Source organism: Zootoca vivipara, chromosome 11 (assembly GCF_963506605.1).
Source record: "Zootoca vivipara chromosome 11, rZooViv1.1, whole genome shotgun sequence".
Lineage (NCBI taxonomy): Eukaryota > Metazoa > Chordata > Lepidosauria > Squamata > Lacertidae > Zootoca > Zootoca vivipara.
Genome location: NC_083286.1, coordinates 361,902 through 380,156, shown reverse-complemented (window position 1 = coordinate 380,156; position 18,255 = coordinate 361,902). Strand labels below are relative to the sequence as shown.

General features: G+C 43.5%; 1 protein-coding gene across 2 annotated transcripts in view; it reads right to left on the bottom strand.

The window, feature by feature from the left end:
• The window catches only part of TRPM3 (transient receptor potential cation channel subfamily M member 3), a 345,307-nt gene that overhangs the window by 60,297 nt on the left and 266,755 nt on the right, over positions 1–18,255 (bottom strand). Inside the window, exons 10-14 of one of the 2 annotated variants that reach the window (XM_035100060.2) lie at positions 13,702–13,802; positions 11,633–11,767; positions 10,920–10,970; positions 2,827–2,862; positions 2,509–2,649 (exon numbers count right to left, since the gene is read on the bottom strand). In XM_035100060.2, the coding sequence (XP_034955951.2) occupies positions 2,509–2,649; positions 2,827–2,862; positions 10,920–10,970; positions 11,633–11,767; positions 13,702–13,802 (464 nt within the window). The remainder of the gene's footprint in view (positions 1–2,508; positions 2,650–2,826; positions 2,863–10,919; positions 10,971–11,632; positions 11,768–13,701; positions 13,803–18,255) is intronic. The other variant, XM_035100062.2, reaches the window with a different exon arrangement.

Below are 18,255 nucleotides of genomic sequence, written 5' to 3'. Positions count from 1 at the left end.
GAGGAGGCGCCACCAGCCCCAAGGCACATTTTCCCCCCGTCGGCATGGTCCTGCGGAGCAGCTGTGGTGAGCGAGGCAGAACTCACAGCACTGACGGCAGCGGATGAATTTGCCAACCGCATCTTCAGAGAACTGAGAGGGGGGAGGGAGCAGGCAAAAGACTTTGCAGAACGCAGAGGGCTGCTTTTCTACAAGGGTGCGCTGTACCTACCCACCACCCAGCTTCGACGTACGGTCCTCAAGCAGATGCACGACAACCCTACAGCGGGGCATTTTGGAAGGGACAAAACCGCTCACCTAGTCATGAGACACTTCTGGTGGCCAGGGGTGCGGGAAGATGTTCGAGACTATGTAAGGGGCTGTACCACCTGCCAGCGGGCGAAGGTGGTCAGAGCAGCGCCACCAGGGTTGCTGGAGCCCTTAGCCACACCACACAGGCCGTGGGAAGTGGTGTCCATGGACTTCATCACAGATCTGCCTTCGTCCAGGGGTAAGACTGCAGTGTTGGTGGTGGTGGACCTTATGTCCAAAATGTGTCACTTTATACCGTGTGCCAGGGCAGTCTCGGCAGAAGAGACAGCCAAACTGTTTGTTGATCACATTTTCAGACTGCATGGATTACCTTTAAGGGTTATTTCGGATCGTGGCCGCCAATTTGTTTCCAGGTTCTGGCGGCGGCTCATGAACCTCCTGCAGGTGGAGGTCAGCTTGTCGACGGCTAGACACCCGCAGACCAACGGACAAGCGGAGAGGGTCAACGCCATTCTGCAGCAGTACCTGAGATGCTACGTCAGCCAGCGGCAAACGGACTGGGTGGATCGCTTGCCACTAGCAGAATTTGCCTACAACAATGCAGTGCACGTCTCCACAGGGGTGTCGCCCTTTAAGGCCAATTACGGGCGCGACCTCAGATCTTTCCCAGAGAGGGAGAGGGAGGAGGAGGAGGAGGAGGGCCCACAGGCTGAGGATTGGGCAGAGGAACTGGAGACGGTGCACCAGCAGCTCAGAGAACACTTGGAGAGGGCCAAGGAAGCGTACAAAAAGGGGGCAGATCGCCACAGGCGACAAGGGGAGGTCATCAGGGTGGGGGACAAGGTGTGGTTGTCCTCGGAGGGCCTTCCCACCAGAGGGAGGTGCAAAAAGCTGGCACCCAAAAGGCTGGGCCCCTTCACGGTCACGCAACAGGTAAACCCGGTGGCATACAGGCTGGCACTGCCAGAGGACATGAGGGTGCATCCAGTGTTTCATAGATCGCTGCTGTCGCCGTACAGGGAAAGCAGCAGGCTCCGAGACAGCGAACAAACCCCCGAGGGAGGGGGGGAGAGGGAAGGCAGGGAGCAACTCAATGAGGCCACGGCCATCCTGGATTCAAGGTGGGGGGTGGGGGGACTGGAGTACCTCATGGCATGGGAGGATGCTCCACCGTCCCAGAATGAATGGGTCCCAGCCACTCAGATACAGGAGGAATTCTTGGTGGAAGAATTTCACGCCCTCTTTCCCCACAGACCCAAGCCCTGGCACATGGAAAGGGAGGGGGAGGAGGAGGAGGCACGGGAGAGCAGCTCACCATGGCGCTGGGAAGCGGAGTTTGAGGAACCAGAGGATGAGGTATGGGTGTCACCGAGATCCACCCAGTCAGAGGAAGGAGCAGATTGGCAGAACGTTTTTACCCCCACCAGCTCTGACGCCACGGACTTTTTGGGATTCCCGTCCGCCCAGGCGGAAGGGGGGGGCTCGCAGGACTGGGGGGAGGTATTCACACCAACGGGCTCGGAGAGCACTGAGTTCTTAGGCTTCCAGTCGTCACCGACACATGGGGGGGGCCTGGGGAGGGGTGAAGGAGAGCTTGGGAGGGGGGTGGATGTGAGGGACAGGGGATATCGCGAAGTCCCTCCCCTCCTGAGTTCAAGCCCGTCCCCGAGCAAAGGGGAAAGCAGGGAGAGTTCCGATTCCAGTGGGGAAGCAGGAAGTCGTGTCCGAGGCTCAGGCAAGGTAGAGGAGCCAGGGTCCCAGGTGGGACAGGAAGGGGCAAGCAAGGGGGGAAGACCCATCCCTCCAACTCCAGAATTACGCAGGAAGAGGAGGGGCAAGAGGATGGGTCTGCCAAAGCTTTTGTGTTGGAGAAAGACGCGCCAAAAGCCATTAGGAGGAACTGAAACCGACTGACAACATCGCTCCGTGTAAATAGCAATGACTTGAGCACTGTAAATACGCAGCACCAATAAAAGAATAAAATGTAGAGCTGCGTAGCGTCGTTACTCTGAAGTAGTCCACTCCGGCCACTGTGACAGTGACATTCGTGTTCCTTGCCCTGCCGCCCACTTTTGCTTCTGGCCCCTTCTGCCCTGGAAGGTTGCTCTGGAGGAGAATGTGGCCCTTTGGCTGAATAAGCCTCCCCACCGCTGCCCCTCCCCCACTTTCCTTTCAGCATGCATGTGCAACTCACCGCTCATTGCAACCCCTTAGGAAAGAAACAAGCACAAAACCCCCGATGATAACAGTCCTTACTCTCTTGGGGCCAAATAAGTTGTGATAGAGGGTTCGGAAGCGTTTTCGAGTATAATTGCAGCGGTAAGCTCCTCCCATGAGATACTCAATCACCAGGCCAATGTCAATCAGACTGATCCTGTAATCTGGAGGAAGATTTCCCTATTTTTTCCATTGGAATAAAAACACACACAACACAAAGGGGAAGGGGGGGAGAGGTAAAGTTGATTATTATGTTTACCACACAGATTTCTCTGTAACTATGAGAGGTTTTTTTTTAATGAAATAAAATGTTAAGAAAACGTAATAATGTATTATTATGCTGGTTAATTAATTCACCTTAAAATTGATCCAACCGAAACCTGGATATTCACGCTTGGAAAGAAGACATAAATTAAATAAGAAGTTGCATTAAAACGTAGCAATAACAGAAGATAATAAGTTTCAGAACAAAGGATTCAGGCTCTTCTGAGAAGGAAAACGGAAACACTGCAGAACAACAACAAAAAAAAGCATGAGGGCAAAGCATTTACTAGAGGACTCTGCCTGCAACTTGCTGGACTCTAGCTATGGCCTGTTCATCGCCTACTGAATGTGTGTGTACTTTGGCAACCGCCTTGGGACAGTGTGTGTGTCAGGCTCTGTCCAATTGTTTTCTGTAGACTTCATCATGGAACCAGAAGAATGCTGTAGCACACATTCCCACTCAACCCTTTAAACTTTAAACACACACTTCTAACTCTTTTCCCACATACATTCCCGAATGCTCAATTACCTCCAATTGTTCCTTAAATATAACCTCCACCTTTATTTTCTGGGGAAAGTTGCTTTCATTCACATTACTAGCAAACAAGAGGAATAATGTTTGTGCTTTTCAAAAGGTGCCAACTGTATACAGGATTTTAAAATAGCATACTTTTCAGTTGAACTTTGGGTTATTCTTCTTGCCTCTGTAAGCATATGCCCCTGAAGGCGCAGTCTGAAAACTAGCAGGCACCGGATGGGCCTGGATCTCTTTTGTTGTTGTCATTTGATTTTTCAGAAACAATCACTTATGCCAGTAATTTCTTCCCAAATATGATTCTCATGTGAGAGTTTTCAATATCCTCCACTTTAAGTAATAATTGCTTTAAATCTTGTCCAAAAATGGGTTAGCCTGCAATATTTTACTCTATTGGCCAACAATGAATTTACATCTGAGATATTGCTTCACTGACTCTGAACTCTCCTAATATCAAACTGTTAATGTTTCTATTTTATCATTCCAATGCAAAGTTTAAAACTATGTAAATGAATGTTTGTGTCCCCTGAAGTATTTGTCTTTTTCAGTAAATAATTTGACAGTGTTGCAGTATCAATGCAGAGAGCTGCCCGTGTTTCATAAAATGCCACTGCCACTTTGGGACTATTTTCTTCACTCAGGCATTCCAGTGCATGTCTAGAATTTCCATGATGAAGTAAGGCAATTCCCAGTTCTCAATGCGTATTTGGTATCTGGTGTAGATACCAGAAGTTTCTTGCAAGCATGAAGAGAGTGCACATGTGTGAAATCTAGCAGGCGCCTCCAATTCAGATATGTACTAGGCAAAGCTGACCAGCTCCTAGTATTGGGCCTAAGCTCTAGATTCCAACTATCATAAAGGACTATTCAGCAAATTTTACTTCTGTGTCTTCATAGCTGTTTACCCCATGGCTACTGTAATCAGCTACCCACAGACTGATACAAAATGTTAAGTGAACATCAGTCCTCAGCCTAACTTCTTTTCAGACTAGAGGGCATCCAAGGCTTGATCAACCAACAAAGGTTATCATATGTCAAATGCTCTTCTGGCATTTGACATATGATATTGAGATCTTGTCAGGCATGTGTAGATTTGATCATGTTTGGACTGCGATTGCAAGGAGGATTGTTCAGCTTTATTAGTATTTTTCAAACAAACAAACAAACAAATGAGCACACTAAAAAAGCATTTTACAATACTGTTTTATTTAGTTGGTCTTTCTTATCTAGAAACAATTTACTCTGGAATAGTTTACATCTTCTAAATAAACCTTTTAGGAGTAAAATTATACAAATCCAGAAACTGTCACCAGCACCACAGACACTAATTCTTTTAATATATGCATAACTCGCATATCCTCCAGCATTTCTCTGATGGAAACAGGGGCATTCTATCTACATCAGGAAGTTTCTCCCACATTTGATTTCCTGCACACATAGACACCAGGCCCTTCGAGACAATTACAACCTCTCCGCCTCACAGTAAAGAAAATAGGTGCGAGGGAAGGGATTGTGTACAGCACCTTCCACAGATAAATGGAATGAAATAAAAATTTAGCTTAAGGTGCCTTGAGTCCCTGTCAGGGGAAAAGGTGGGATACAACAACAACAACAACAACAACAACAACAACAACTGTGAGAATGATCAGGAACATACCAGAGCAAATCCTATTGAACTTAGAGATTCAGGTGGATAGCCATGTTAATCTGTCACAGTCATAATAAATAAGAAGCTGAAAGATGAAAAAAATCTGTTTTAATAAGCCCAGTGGCACCTTAAAGATCAACTAAATCTAAGCTTTCAAGGCATGAGCTTTCGTGTGTAATACACACTTACTTGTCAGATCCTCTGAAGCAGAGACTGTAAAGGCAGCTGGTTCCACAGAGAAAGGCAAGGGATTTTGAAAGGGATAGATGACCAAAATTAGCTTTAGTATGTATAGTGGGACATGAATCCAATATCTTTATTCAGACCAGGTCTCTCCATAGTTTTTAGTTTGGTAATGAGTTGTAATTCAGCAACTTCTCTTTCAAGTGTATTTCTAAAATTCTTTTGCAATAAGACAGCCACTCTATTTCCCATTATACATACTAAAGCTAATTTTGGTCATCTGTTCTATCCCTTTAAAAGATCTCTTACCTGTGGAAGCAACTATTTAGGTTGAAGCGGCCTCTGCTTCAGAGTTTCTCCCTTATATTTAGTTGATTTTTAAGGTGCCACTAGAACTATTAAAAAAGATTTTTTCATCTTTCAGCTTCTTATTTATTCTGACTATTGAACTTAGTGGGACTTAGTTCTGAGTAAAACTGATTAGGATTGCAGTGTAAGGCTGTCCAGTCTTTACAATGTTACTTGGGAGTAAGCGCCATTGAATATCGTGGGACTTACTTCTGAGTAGACATGTAAAGCCTTGCAGTGTAAATTTCCATTTACAATAAAGGAATAAACACTCCATGTGTTTCCTAAGAAATGACCGGCTGCTGAAGCATTGCAATTAAAGAATTTAAAGTGGATTGGGGACTTTCCCCTTCAAAATTATTGCAAGGGCTTTGTATGCCAGCTTCACTTTTTCCTCATCTGGTGCAGGGATTTTATTTTCAGGATAAACAGGACTCTGTTTTTGCACCCACACACACAAACACCACTTTTAATTGTTCTCTGAGACATGGAGGTGATCAAATCAGAAACTGGGACGGCTTCTATAATTCTGGGATTGTCACTTGGAGGGTATGAACTCATAGACATAAGAGTGTTGGCAGCAAGCATCACCTTCCAAACTGTGTAAATGAAAAAACTACGAAACTGGAAATGTTTATTATATGAACATTAGAGGGCACTATTTACCCACCATACTCCCAACTCTCCCCTTTTGTTCCATTGAGTGATCATTAAAACATCAGTGTGGCAGGTATAGTCATTTTAGATCAAATCCTTTCCCAGCTTAATAAGTAGAGGCTACTGATATTCCCATATGAGAGAGATTGCCTTTATTAAGGAAGCTGAGGGGGTCTAAAGGGTAAACAGCTCTTCTTTCCCACAAACTAATTGAAACATCACCCAGCATTCAAGAGATCCCGCTGGAATCCAAAGCCTGTCTGGGATCACTCACTCATGAAGCTTAGTGGGTTTTGTTTAAGTATCAAACATTGGCACAGGTAGTCTTTCCTTGTCCTCCCCACACAGCAATATCCTCTGAAGTATCTTTTCCATTTACCATAGGTATCTGAATGCTGTGCCTTCTCAGGATGGTGTTGTGAAGCTGTGCAATAAGTCAAAAGTAATGCAAAAGGGCAACATGCTACCCAAGAATTACACTGGTTTGATGAGGAGACAGCCTGCTTGCAGAGCCCTGGCTTCCTTGCTCTCCCTTTCCTTACTACAGTGTGATAAGGAGGTTCACAGAAACCCTAAACCATCCTTAAGCTTTTTGAAGCTTGTATACTGCCTTGGGTAAAGGTAAAGGGACCCCTGACCGTTAGGTCCAGTCGTGACCGACTCTGGGGTTGCGCGCTCATCTCACTTTATTGGCCAAGGGAGCCGGCATACAGCTTCCAGGTCATGTGGCCAGCATGACAAAGCCGCTTCTGGCGAACCAGAGCAGCGCGCGGAAATGCCGTTTACCTTCTTGCCGGAGCGGTACCTATTTATCTACTTTGACGTGCTTTTGAACTGCTAGGTTGGCAGGAGCTGGGACTGAGTACCGGGAGTGTCATGTGACAAAGAGGCATGAGAGCAGGAACAGCAAAGCAGGCTAGAATCCCAACTGTCATAACTTTAACTGTCAACTGTCATTCTAGGCTTAACTGCCGTTCCAGGCTGTGTGACTTAACTGAACAGTCATGATTATCTTTGTCTCAGAGTGTGTGCCAGTATAGAGCTGAGTCCGTGTTCTGTAACTGTTTACTATTTTATGAAGAACTTTATTTTAAACTTAATAAAGCTTTTATTATTTCAATGAAGTACTCTGCTTAAATAATTACCACTGCGGGGAGAGGAGACGGCGGAAGAAGATTGGAAGAAATTTAAGATTTATTTGGAGAAGAAATATAAGATTAAAAATGGACAATAAGGGAAGTGGAAGAATAAAGAGGCTGAAGAAGCAATTAGATATAGTAAGGGGGAAGTAAGATTAAATGTAAAATAATTATTATGATTTCTAGATTCAAATAATATCTTGAAATATTAGAAATTTGTGGTTATAATGGATCAAGAATAATACGTATAATGTGTATCTTAGAAGAAGAATTGATTTATGAAGTAGAGAGTGCTATGTTAGTTATAAATAGAAGCGTGGAAGGGGGGAAAGGAGGAAGTCGCCAGAAGAAGAAATTGCATTGATTATATTGTTAAAGAAAGGTTTTTTCTTTTTGTATTTTTTCTTTTTGTTCTTTTTTCTTTTATCTACTTTTTCAATATTTTTGGTATGTGTTAAAATCAATAAAAATATATTTTAAATAAATAAATAAATAAATAAATAAATAAATAAATAAATACCACTGCACGTCAGGTTATGGGCCACAGAGTTTTATGGATGGCGAATTGCTAAAGCTGGAGAATCAGGGTGCTGTCGGTGAGGACCCCAAAGGGCCTGAAAGTCCAGTGGTGAGGCTGCGTACTGAAGAAACAGTCCTGGTGCAGCAAAGAGCAGAAGCCATGTCAGCTCAGCAATCTGCACAGTTTATTAATCTTGGCTACACTCCCCAGATTGGGACTCTGCCAAACAATATTGGGATTGCCTGACAGTTCTGGCACAATAACTGGACTAACTAGGAGACTGTACAGAACTCTACTACCTGAAGGTGGATGTTTTACCACACATCTCCAGACTTTGTGCATGTTATTCCTTCAGTTGCAAAGGAGAGGTAAAAGATTTTCAGACCTGGATCAAGTCTATATCCTGTTATCCAGTCTTCCACCATGTTTTAATATTGTGATAGCCTCTCTTGAAAGCATGAGGCAAGAAGACTTATCGATGGCGTATGTAACAACCCGTCTACAGGAGGAATCTGAAAAACGCATGGAAAAGCTGGGCGAGAAGGCCGACCGGGGGAGTTCCAGTCGATCTGTCTACCAGATATAAAATTTATATAAAGTATATAAATGTTAGTTTGTTTCATGTTTATATTACTGCTCTCTAGGTCTTTGGGGGAGTGTCATGTGACAAAGAGGCATGAGAGCAGGAACAGCAAAGCAGGCTAGAATCCCAACTGTCACAACTGTAACTGTCAACTGTCATTCTAGGCTTAACTGCTGTTCCAGGCTGTGTGACTTAACTGAACAGTCATTATTACCTTTGTCTCAGAGTGTGTGCCAGTATAGAGCTGAGTCCATGTTCTGTAACTGTTTACTATTTTATGAAGAACTTTATTTTAAACTTAATAAAGCTTTTATTATTTCAATGAAGTACTCTGCTTAAATAATTACCACTGCACGTCAGGGAGCTCACCCAGTCACAGGGATTCGAACCGCCGACCTTCCAATTGGCAAGCCCTGCCTAGGCTCTGCCACCGGCGTCCCTACTTACTGCCTTACATTTCTCATATTTGGCGATTTAATTTGCAAATACTGCGAAATGCCACCAATATGAACACATTTAAATTACTCATCACTTAATATTTAAACTTAATGTACAGTGAAATCAGGCGGACACAGAGAATTAATGCCTTTGCACCCATAATACTTCAACATGTCACAATTTAAATTTTATACCTTAGATCCTAAAATATTATGGTTTAGCTACCAGACTTTAAAATGCATCAGAATCAGAACACCAACTTCAGAAGAGTCATCTGTCTCAGACATGCACTGTTCACCACCTGACTGTCAAAATAATATTACTTTCCATTAAAAGGCTATTTTCTAGAATGACATTCCATTTAAATCGATGTCAGGCTCTTGGATAGATTGACTGAGGAGGAGTGAATGTCATGGCTCACGCATGGGAGTGCTGTAAGTCACCCAATATATTGTAACACATTTCTTTATTACAATTTACATAAAATAAAAAGGGCAACTCCTAAAGTGCTAAGATTTCTTGTTAAAGCTATTTCTGGGATATTGCTCTTGGTCTCTAGTTCACTAATTCCAGTCAGAGTTTACTCTGCTGCTTGAACATTAAAAAACTATGTTTCAGAATAGTTTCCAACCTCTAGCATAATGTATTTCTGAAAGCTCCTTTAGTTTATGAAAACATTTCTGGGAGGAAAAAGGACATACAGAAGTTAGAATTATTTATTGTGAAAATACATAATGTAGCTTCCCTGAAATAGCCTCAGCATCTGACATACCAAAGGGGGCTGGGCATTTTAAAAGGTGTTATTGGAAGGGAACAGAGGATAAAGGTGCTTCCAAAACAAGTAAGCAGCATAATAATGGCCACACACTTAAGTACAAATACTGTGCTACTTGCTTGCAACTCACAGAAAAAGAACAGAGAAGCAGAAAAGTTTAAATAATTATTTCTGGCTTCCATTCAGTACTAATGTACATCCAAGAGATTTATGCTTGAAAACAACGGAAGTGATGTAAATGATCTTTCAGAATTTTTCAAATGATATTCCAAGGCTCCTTAATTTCAATTACTTCATAAATGACAGTGTATAGGTGATTGCCAGCAGAGCAGAACCCATTCACACCATCTTCAAACATCTCCAGGCATTTTTTTTCAAACTTATGAAACTCTTTTGTTCCCAATTTTTTTTGTTTCTCTGCTTTCTATGGAATCACTTGACTGTTACTGCTAAAATGCAGCACATTTTGAATCTATATTTCACTCCCTCTCTTGAACCCACGGATGTACCTTCTGATGCAGGTGTTTAAATGTCCAAAGCTGGATCTTTCATATTTGGTGCCTGCTATAAAGGAGTCTGGCCAGGTGTGTTGGAAAGCATCCAGGTACTAGATACCCCACTAGATACCCCACTACTTTCACAAATTTTGTGCAAAGTCATTGCCCTCCCACTACTGCACACCATCATAGATTCCCATCAATTTATGCCATCTTTAATGAAGAGAAATAGGTGCCAGTTTTCATTTCATTCTTTGTATCATTGACAATACAGAGAAACTTTTATCTACCCAGTTTTTGATACAATGCTCCCTGCTTAATGGTTTTCATAAAGTGGATTTTTTTAACCCACTAGTTGCTCTCTAATCCCTTCTGCCACAAGCTCAAGTACGGATACTGGGTTAAAGACAAAGTTTAATGTTAAAACTGCACTATTCATAAATTTTTTTTTAATGCAGATGAGAGATTTTATAGCACATAATGAAATTGAAAATGTTGCAGTGATTCAAGATCCAGAACAAAAATTATATACTTTGCAATGTCCAGCACTGGCCTGCAACATGGAAAATCAGCATCCAAAATAGTGGTGGATAAAAATAATAATACAGCTAACAGCATAAATCCACATGGCATGGAAAACACCTGCAATTCCGCTAGCGAAAGCGCTATCTCAAAGCATCTAAAGTCGCTGAAAGAGCAGCCCAGTTAACTGCATTGTACAGACACACACTGCACAACTGAAGACAGGAGACAGGAGAAGGCTCTTACTGAAAGCTCATGCAGAACAGGGGCTGTCTCTAAGGACAAGATCGAAGCAGCCACAGCATTACCTTCAAGCTACTGTCCACCTGTTGGACTCTTACCTTTTTGACATCTCTGACAAGATGATACAAAGTGTTGGATGGTCCATGTCTCTGAAAATGAAGGACAACAGAGGACCAAATAGCTGTAACCCATCAAAAAGAAGTAATTTGAAACAAAATAGAGATGGCACAGATATTTGGTATGGTTTCCTAAACCATCAATAGCATGGCAATTTTTATAGTGAACATCTTTTACAAATATCTAACCCTTGAATGGGCAAATGTACTGGCCAGATGGCACTTCAGGTTTACACTGCAGGTTTTCATCAGAGAGAGGTACAAGTTCATAGGCTTTTATCTGCCATTACATTATACCACCTTTATTCTGGATTAAATACTGTTCTGAACACAAATGTCACGATCAAAATAAAGATTTGTCAAAGGGAGGAGGGATACAGATACCCCGAAGCACTGCATAAAATGACTCTTTTTAGCTACCTATCATCAAACAAAATGAAAAGAAGTAAATGGACCCACATTACTACTCAGTGCCAACACTAAAACTTGGAATTGGAAATCAACACCTTCAGTTTGGAAAAATCTGAGGCATCCATGACACAAAGTGAGGCCTGACATCAAATGCGGTGTAGGGCAGATTGGTGTGGCTTGGGGAAAACAGTCTGGTGGAGGTTGTGTACACCAGCTTGCTGGAAGTTGAAGCAAACAAGCAAAATCAACAGACAGACAGAAAATTTTGTTTAGTTTGACCCTACCGTATTGTACAATTCCTCTAGTCTGGAGATGGTGAGAAAACGGTGCATGCTTACTCCATTCTCTATGAGCAACTTTACAAAATCTACTCTGTCCAACACAAGGGCATCCAGCATGGCTTGCTCAAGGGATCCCACCTAAAAAAGGAAAGAAGCCAATCAGGCGGTCTTCGTGGTCAGTTTGATAGAGACATCAAGGCTTTAGTACAGAGAGGAAATATGGTCAGTTTCACACCTCTTCTGGCATCTTAAAGGCAGATTCCAGCAAAACATTCCATGTTTATGTAATGACTTTTCAACACAATCCTGGGACATTCTGAGAAAATAAAATTACAGCTGTCACAAAGAAAGAAGATGAATGGGAATAATAATATGATTTTTTTAAAAAACGGATGAAAGACAAAACAATGTGATTTATATGAATATGTAACAAAAACAAGCAAGCTTACTAATGATAAGGATGATGATGATGATGATGATGATGATGATGAAATGATCTGTAGCCTTAAGCAAAACACACAGGGTAGATTTCAATTTGTGCTAAGTGGGGAAGGAGTGCCCCCTCACACCAGGAGACTTCTCCCTCTCTTCTCTCCTGTACCTCTTCTGTGGTTTACTCCAAACCTCCAGAGCAGATTTAGGGCATGGAAGGGTTGTGGGCATGGGAGAGCAGAGGGGGAGAAATCCCCATTGCCCGAGGGGACCTCATTTTGTGCACACAACAAGTGAGTTGCATCCTGCCCAAAGGTTCACAATTAGGCACAGAGCAGGAGTAAAAAGGCACATGGCAGACTCAATATTCATTCCCAACTTTGCTAATCTGAAGACTGCCATCTTTCTCTTTTCGTTGGCTGTCTGCCTAGCCAGAAGGGTTTGGAGACAGATCTGGGTAATGGATAGGCTTTTAGTTTCCAAAAATGGGGGGGTCAATTACTGCTTCTTTGTCTCAGAATCTTAGGTGTGACCTGAGACCGGTAGCACCTTGCAGAAACAATCCCAAGCTATCCACAATCTCCATCCTGAGACTGATGGCCAGTAGCGGTCTGTGGAGCCATTGTGTTCACCTGTTGTCTGGGTTGCTGCAGCTTATCTGAGGTGTGTGTGTGTGGGGGGGAGGCAGAGGAGAGGTTGGCACAACAGCAGTGATGATGTGAATTCAGGTGAGGGCTGCCCTCCTGCCCACTGCTACTGCTTATGGAATGACTGACTGACTGACTGACAATGAATTAAAAACAGAGTAAAACATCAAACATTAAAACCTTCCCTAAACAGGGCTGCCTTCAGATGTCTTCTAAAAGTCAGATAGTTGTTTATTTCCTTGACATTTGATGGGAGGCTGTTTCACAGGGTGGGCGCCACCACTGAGAAGGACCTCTGCCTGGTTCCCTGTAACTTAGCTTCTCGCAGGGAGGGAACTGCCAGAAGGCCCTCAGAGCTGGACCTCGGTGTCTGGGCTGAACGATGGGGGTAGAGACACTTCTTCAGGTATACAGACATTCTGGCTACAACTTCTAGCCAACATTTTGTTTTTTGTTGCTTGTTTTTGCTGTTTCCACCTACTTCTTACTCTGGGTAACATCCAGCCTAACAAAGAGTTCTTACTTGACATTTTGTGACATTTTAGATGGTCATAATAAAGGTATTGCCCATGGGTAGGCAAACTAAGGCCTGGGGGCCGGATCAGGCCCAATTGCCTTCTAAATCCGGCCCGCGGACGGTCCATGAATCAGTGTGTTTTTACATGAGTAGAATGTGTCCTTTTATTTAAAATGCATCTCTGGGTTATTTGTGGGGCATAGGAATTTGTTCATTTTTTTTTCCTTTCAAAATATAGTCCAACCCCACACAAGGTCTGAGGGACAGTGGACTGGCCCCCTGCTGAAAAAGTTTGCTGACCCCTGGTATTGCCCAACTTCAGATTTTGGAACAAATAAATTCATTACCTGTCATGCTAAAGACTACAGAAGCCACTAGATGGCAACATTTCCTTTAAGAAGAAAATCCCTTTTACAAATTATTTCCCCTTCCCCACATTAAACTGAAATGATATTAGAGGTGTATATATACTGTACCGGCCACTGTTGCCCATAAATAAAAATCTGGCTGCGAGCGATGTCTACTCTGTTCCAGGCTAATGCTAGACTTAGTTGATCTGGAGCAGATGCATTTGCTCCTATACAAAAAGATAGAGGGAAAGACTATGTTATTAAATACAACGTCATGGGATGTGAGCAGAAGACAGAAACACAAGGCAGGTGAGAGTCCAAGGTGGGCTTTTGCATGATTTACTGTGTAAAAAAACAAACAAACTTAACTATTCCTACTCTCTAAACTAGCTAAAGTTTCTAATGATACGTTTCACTGGAACAAGTTACCGTAGGTGCTACTAACTTAAATCATGTTTGTTTTTTAACCTTAACTACCGGTAGATGAGACCTCTACACACTCTGTGTAGATTGCAAGCTAGAAGCCCATGAGCTCCTGATTCAATACTGCCATCTCCACAGGGACATAACTGTTTTTCCAGCGGATTTTTTTTAAAAAAAATCGGCCCTCAAATACAGCTGAAGGCAGCATATTCAATCTTGCAAAAGTGAAAGCACATCTGTATTTTGGAATGGTTAAATTTTGCAAGTAGGGTGTCAAAGTGTCAAAATGACTAGCTGGAAAATAATCACACCAGAGACAAAATTTCCTTATTGTGGCCAGATTATTCTGTCACTCGATATCATATAGGCACTGTCTAATTAAATTATTTGCTTTACTGAAGCCCAGTGTTAATAACTGTTGTGGTGACAAACCAGAAAAGTAAAGCTTTTGGTTGACAATTTTAGTCTAAGCGCTCTCATGACAATCTCATGATACTAAGGGTAATAGACTGGCGGGGTTTAAATTTAGGCAAAGCCAATAATTAAATATCCTACACCAAATCTGTAATTCAACAGAGGGGAGGTTAGCCTCTAAAAATCAAAGAATCATAGAGTTGGAAGAGACCACAAGGGCCATCCAGTCCAACCCCCTGCCAAGCAAGAAACACCATCAAAGTATTCCTGACAGATGGCTGTCAAGCCTCTGCTTAAAGACTTCCAAAGAAGGAGACTCCACCACATTCCTTAGCAGCAAATTCCACTGTCGAACAGGTCTTACTGTCAGGAAGTTCTTCCTAATGTTTAGGTGGAATCTTCTTTCTCCATGAAGCATTTGGAACACAGGATGGAACAGGAAAAAATTGCCATAGGAACTTAGATTGAACAGCTTCTGTAGATCCAAGGTGAGTGAGCCCCATATAATAACTGTGCTAGGGGTTTAGCTTTAAACACTTCAAGAGCTGATGGTATCTGATTGCCACCTTTTGTATGGAAAAAATGTGTCAGAATTTTGGCACTTTGTGAAGCCTTTTGCTTTGCATATTTCTGATGTGATCCCCATGACCCTCTGGACTGGAAAATAAGGCCGAGGTATTTAAAGACTTGGAGAAGATCAGTCTACATCCCAATTCCAAAGAAGGGCAGTGCCAAAGAATGCTCCAACTACCGCACAATTGCGCTCATTTCACACGCTAGCAAGGTTATGCTTAAAATTCTACAAGGCAGGCTTAGGCAGTATGTGGACCGAGAACTCCCAGAAGTGCAAGCTGGATTTCGAAAGGGCAGAGGAACCAGAGACCAAATAGCAAACATGCGCTGGATTATGGAGAAAGCTAGAGAGTTCCAGAAAAACGTCTACTTCTGCTTCATTGACTATGCAAAAGCCTTTGACTGTGTCGACCACAGCAAACTATGGCAAGTTCTTAAAGAAATGGGAGTGCCTGATCACCTCATCTGTCTCCTGAGAAATCTCTATGTGGGACAAGAAGCTACAGTTAGAACTGGATATGGAACAACTGATTGGTTCAAAATTGGGAAAGGAGTACGACAAGGTTGTATATTGTCTCCCTGCTTATTTAACTTATATGCAGAATTCATCATGCGAAAGGCTGGACTAGATGAATCCCAAGCCGGAATTAAGATTGCCGGAAGAAATATCAACAACCTCAGATATGCAGATGACACAACCTTGATGGCAGAAAGCGAGGAGGAATTAAAGAACCTTTTAATGAGGGTGAAAGAGGAGAGCGCAAAATATGGTCTGAAGCTCAACATCAAAAAAACCAAGATCATGGCCACTGGTCCCATCACCTCCTGGCAAATAGAAGGGGAAGAAATGGAGGCAGTGAGAGATTTTACTTTCTTGGGCTCCTTGATCACTGCAGATGGTGACAGCAGTCACGAAATTAAAAGACGCCTGCTTCTTGGGAGAAAAGCAATGACAAACCTAGACAGCATCTTAAAAAGCAGAGACATCACCTTGCTGACAAAGGTCCGTATAGTTAAAGCTATGGTTTTCCCAGTAGTGATGTATGGAAGTGAGAGCTGGACCATAAAGAAGGCTGATCGCCGAAGAATTGATGCTTTTGAATTATGGTGCTGGAGGAGACTCTTGAGAGTCCCATGGACTGCAAGAAGATCAAACCTATCCATTCTTAAGGAAATCAGCCCTGAGTGCTCCCTGGAAGGACAGATCGTGAAGCTGAGGCTCCAATACTTTGGCCACCTCATGAGAAGAGAAGAATCCTTGGAAAAGACCCTGATGTTGGGAAAGATTGAGGGCACTAGGAGAAGGGGACGACAGAGGACAAGATGGTTGGACAGTGTTCTCGAAGCTACGAACATGAGTTTGACCAAACTGCGGGAGGCAGTGCAAGACAGGAGTGCCTGGCGTGCTATGGTCCATGGGGTCACGAAGAGTCGGACACGACTAAACGACTAAACAACAACAACATTTAAAGACTTTAACTTGTTCCATCAGCTGATTATCCATATACCATCTATGGGCCCTATAGTGTCTTGAAAACACAATGGCTTTAATTTTCTTGTAATTCACAGCCAGCAATTCCCTTTGGCAGTATCCTGTGAATGCCCTCATCAATCTTTTTAGACCCACTTTTGTTTGAGATAGAAGTATAATAATATAGAGATGGTTTTTGTGGCCAATTTAGGGGTGTGATACTCTGGAGATGTTAAACTCTGGACAATACCATTTATATATAAATTAAACACTGTGGGAGCTAGGATACAACCTTGATTAACTCCCTTTGTGGCTGGAACAGATCCTGTGAACTGCCCATTTGTAGAGCAATGCACTTTCAGCACAGTGTTTTTATATAGACACTAGCTGTACCCGGCCACACGTTGCTGTGGCTGAGTCTAAGATTGGATGTGAGTTTTGTTGGGAGGTAAGACACAGACAGCAGGGTTGTCTTGAACGTAGAGAAGGGCCCCCTGCCCCCCGTTTCATAGCCCCCTTCATTTTGTAGACATTAATGTGCCCCCCCCAAGACTTCACCCGTCGGAGTCGGAGTAGGAGTCGCCCGGCAGCCGTTCCCATGTACCCGGCACCCCAACCTCTCCCTCTCCCCCCCTCGCATACTGCATGCTCCCAGCGGGGTCTGCCGGGCGAAGGAGCAGGATCCGGTCGCTGGCCCCGGAGCAGAAGTCATCGGGCAGCCGCTCCCATGCACCCAGCACCCCGACCTCTCCCTCTCCCCCCCTCGCATACCGCACGGTCTCGGCGGTACTGCATGCTCCCGGTGGGGTCCGCCGGGTGAAGGAGCAGGATCCGGTCGCCGGCCTTGGAGCAGGAGTCATCGTGCAGCCACTCCCATGCACCCGGCACCCCGAACTCTCCCTCTCCCCCCTCGCATACTGCATGGTCTCGGTGGTACTGCTTACTCCCACCGGGGCCTGCCGGGGGAAGGGGAAGGATCCAGCCGCCGCCCTCAGAGAAGGAGTTGTCAGGCAGTCATTCCCAGCAGCTTCTGCCAGCTGATGTCAGGATCTGGCCCCCACCCTCGGAGGAGCCACCAGGGAGTCACTCCCAGCAGCCTCTGCTTGGTTAGTTCTGCTTGGAATGTTTACTATAACATGTGTTACTTTTATGTCCAGCAGATGGCGCTATTTTTGGTGAAAAACAGGGTTTTACCTGCCACAGGTGTGACATCTGTTCAATCTAAGTATATACAAACACTTCCGTATTCTCATGCAATGTTGTGTCAAAATTTCAATGCAATCGGTCAAACACTTTTGGAGATTACTGGTCATTTACAAACGGACACTTACATTTTTATTTATATAGATTTAGTCAAGAACAATAATCTTTCCTTTATACTTGAAGAGTTCAACTTATCCCACAGTCTTACTTGAGAGATTGAATCGAATGCAGCATTCAGATCAATGAAAGCAGCATATAGCACACCACCTGGTTTCTTAACATACTCATCTATATCATGGGCTAGTACAAGGCAATGGTCTACACTGGATCTGCCTCGTCTAAATCCTGCTTGCTCTTTGGCAATAATAGCTTCATCAGTTATCGAATCAACTAATGCTTTGCATATTATTTGCTAATTACAGGTAGCAAACTAATTGGTCTATCACTAGCTGGATTGGATGCAAGGCCCTTTTTGAAGAAAGGGATGACTACCGCTGTGGTCCAAACTTCAGGAAACAACCCGGATGAATCGATAAATGAGCATATTACCGCCAGCAGGTTGACCTCATCATCCTACCCATGATGGAATGAACGAT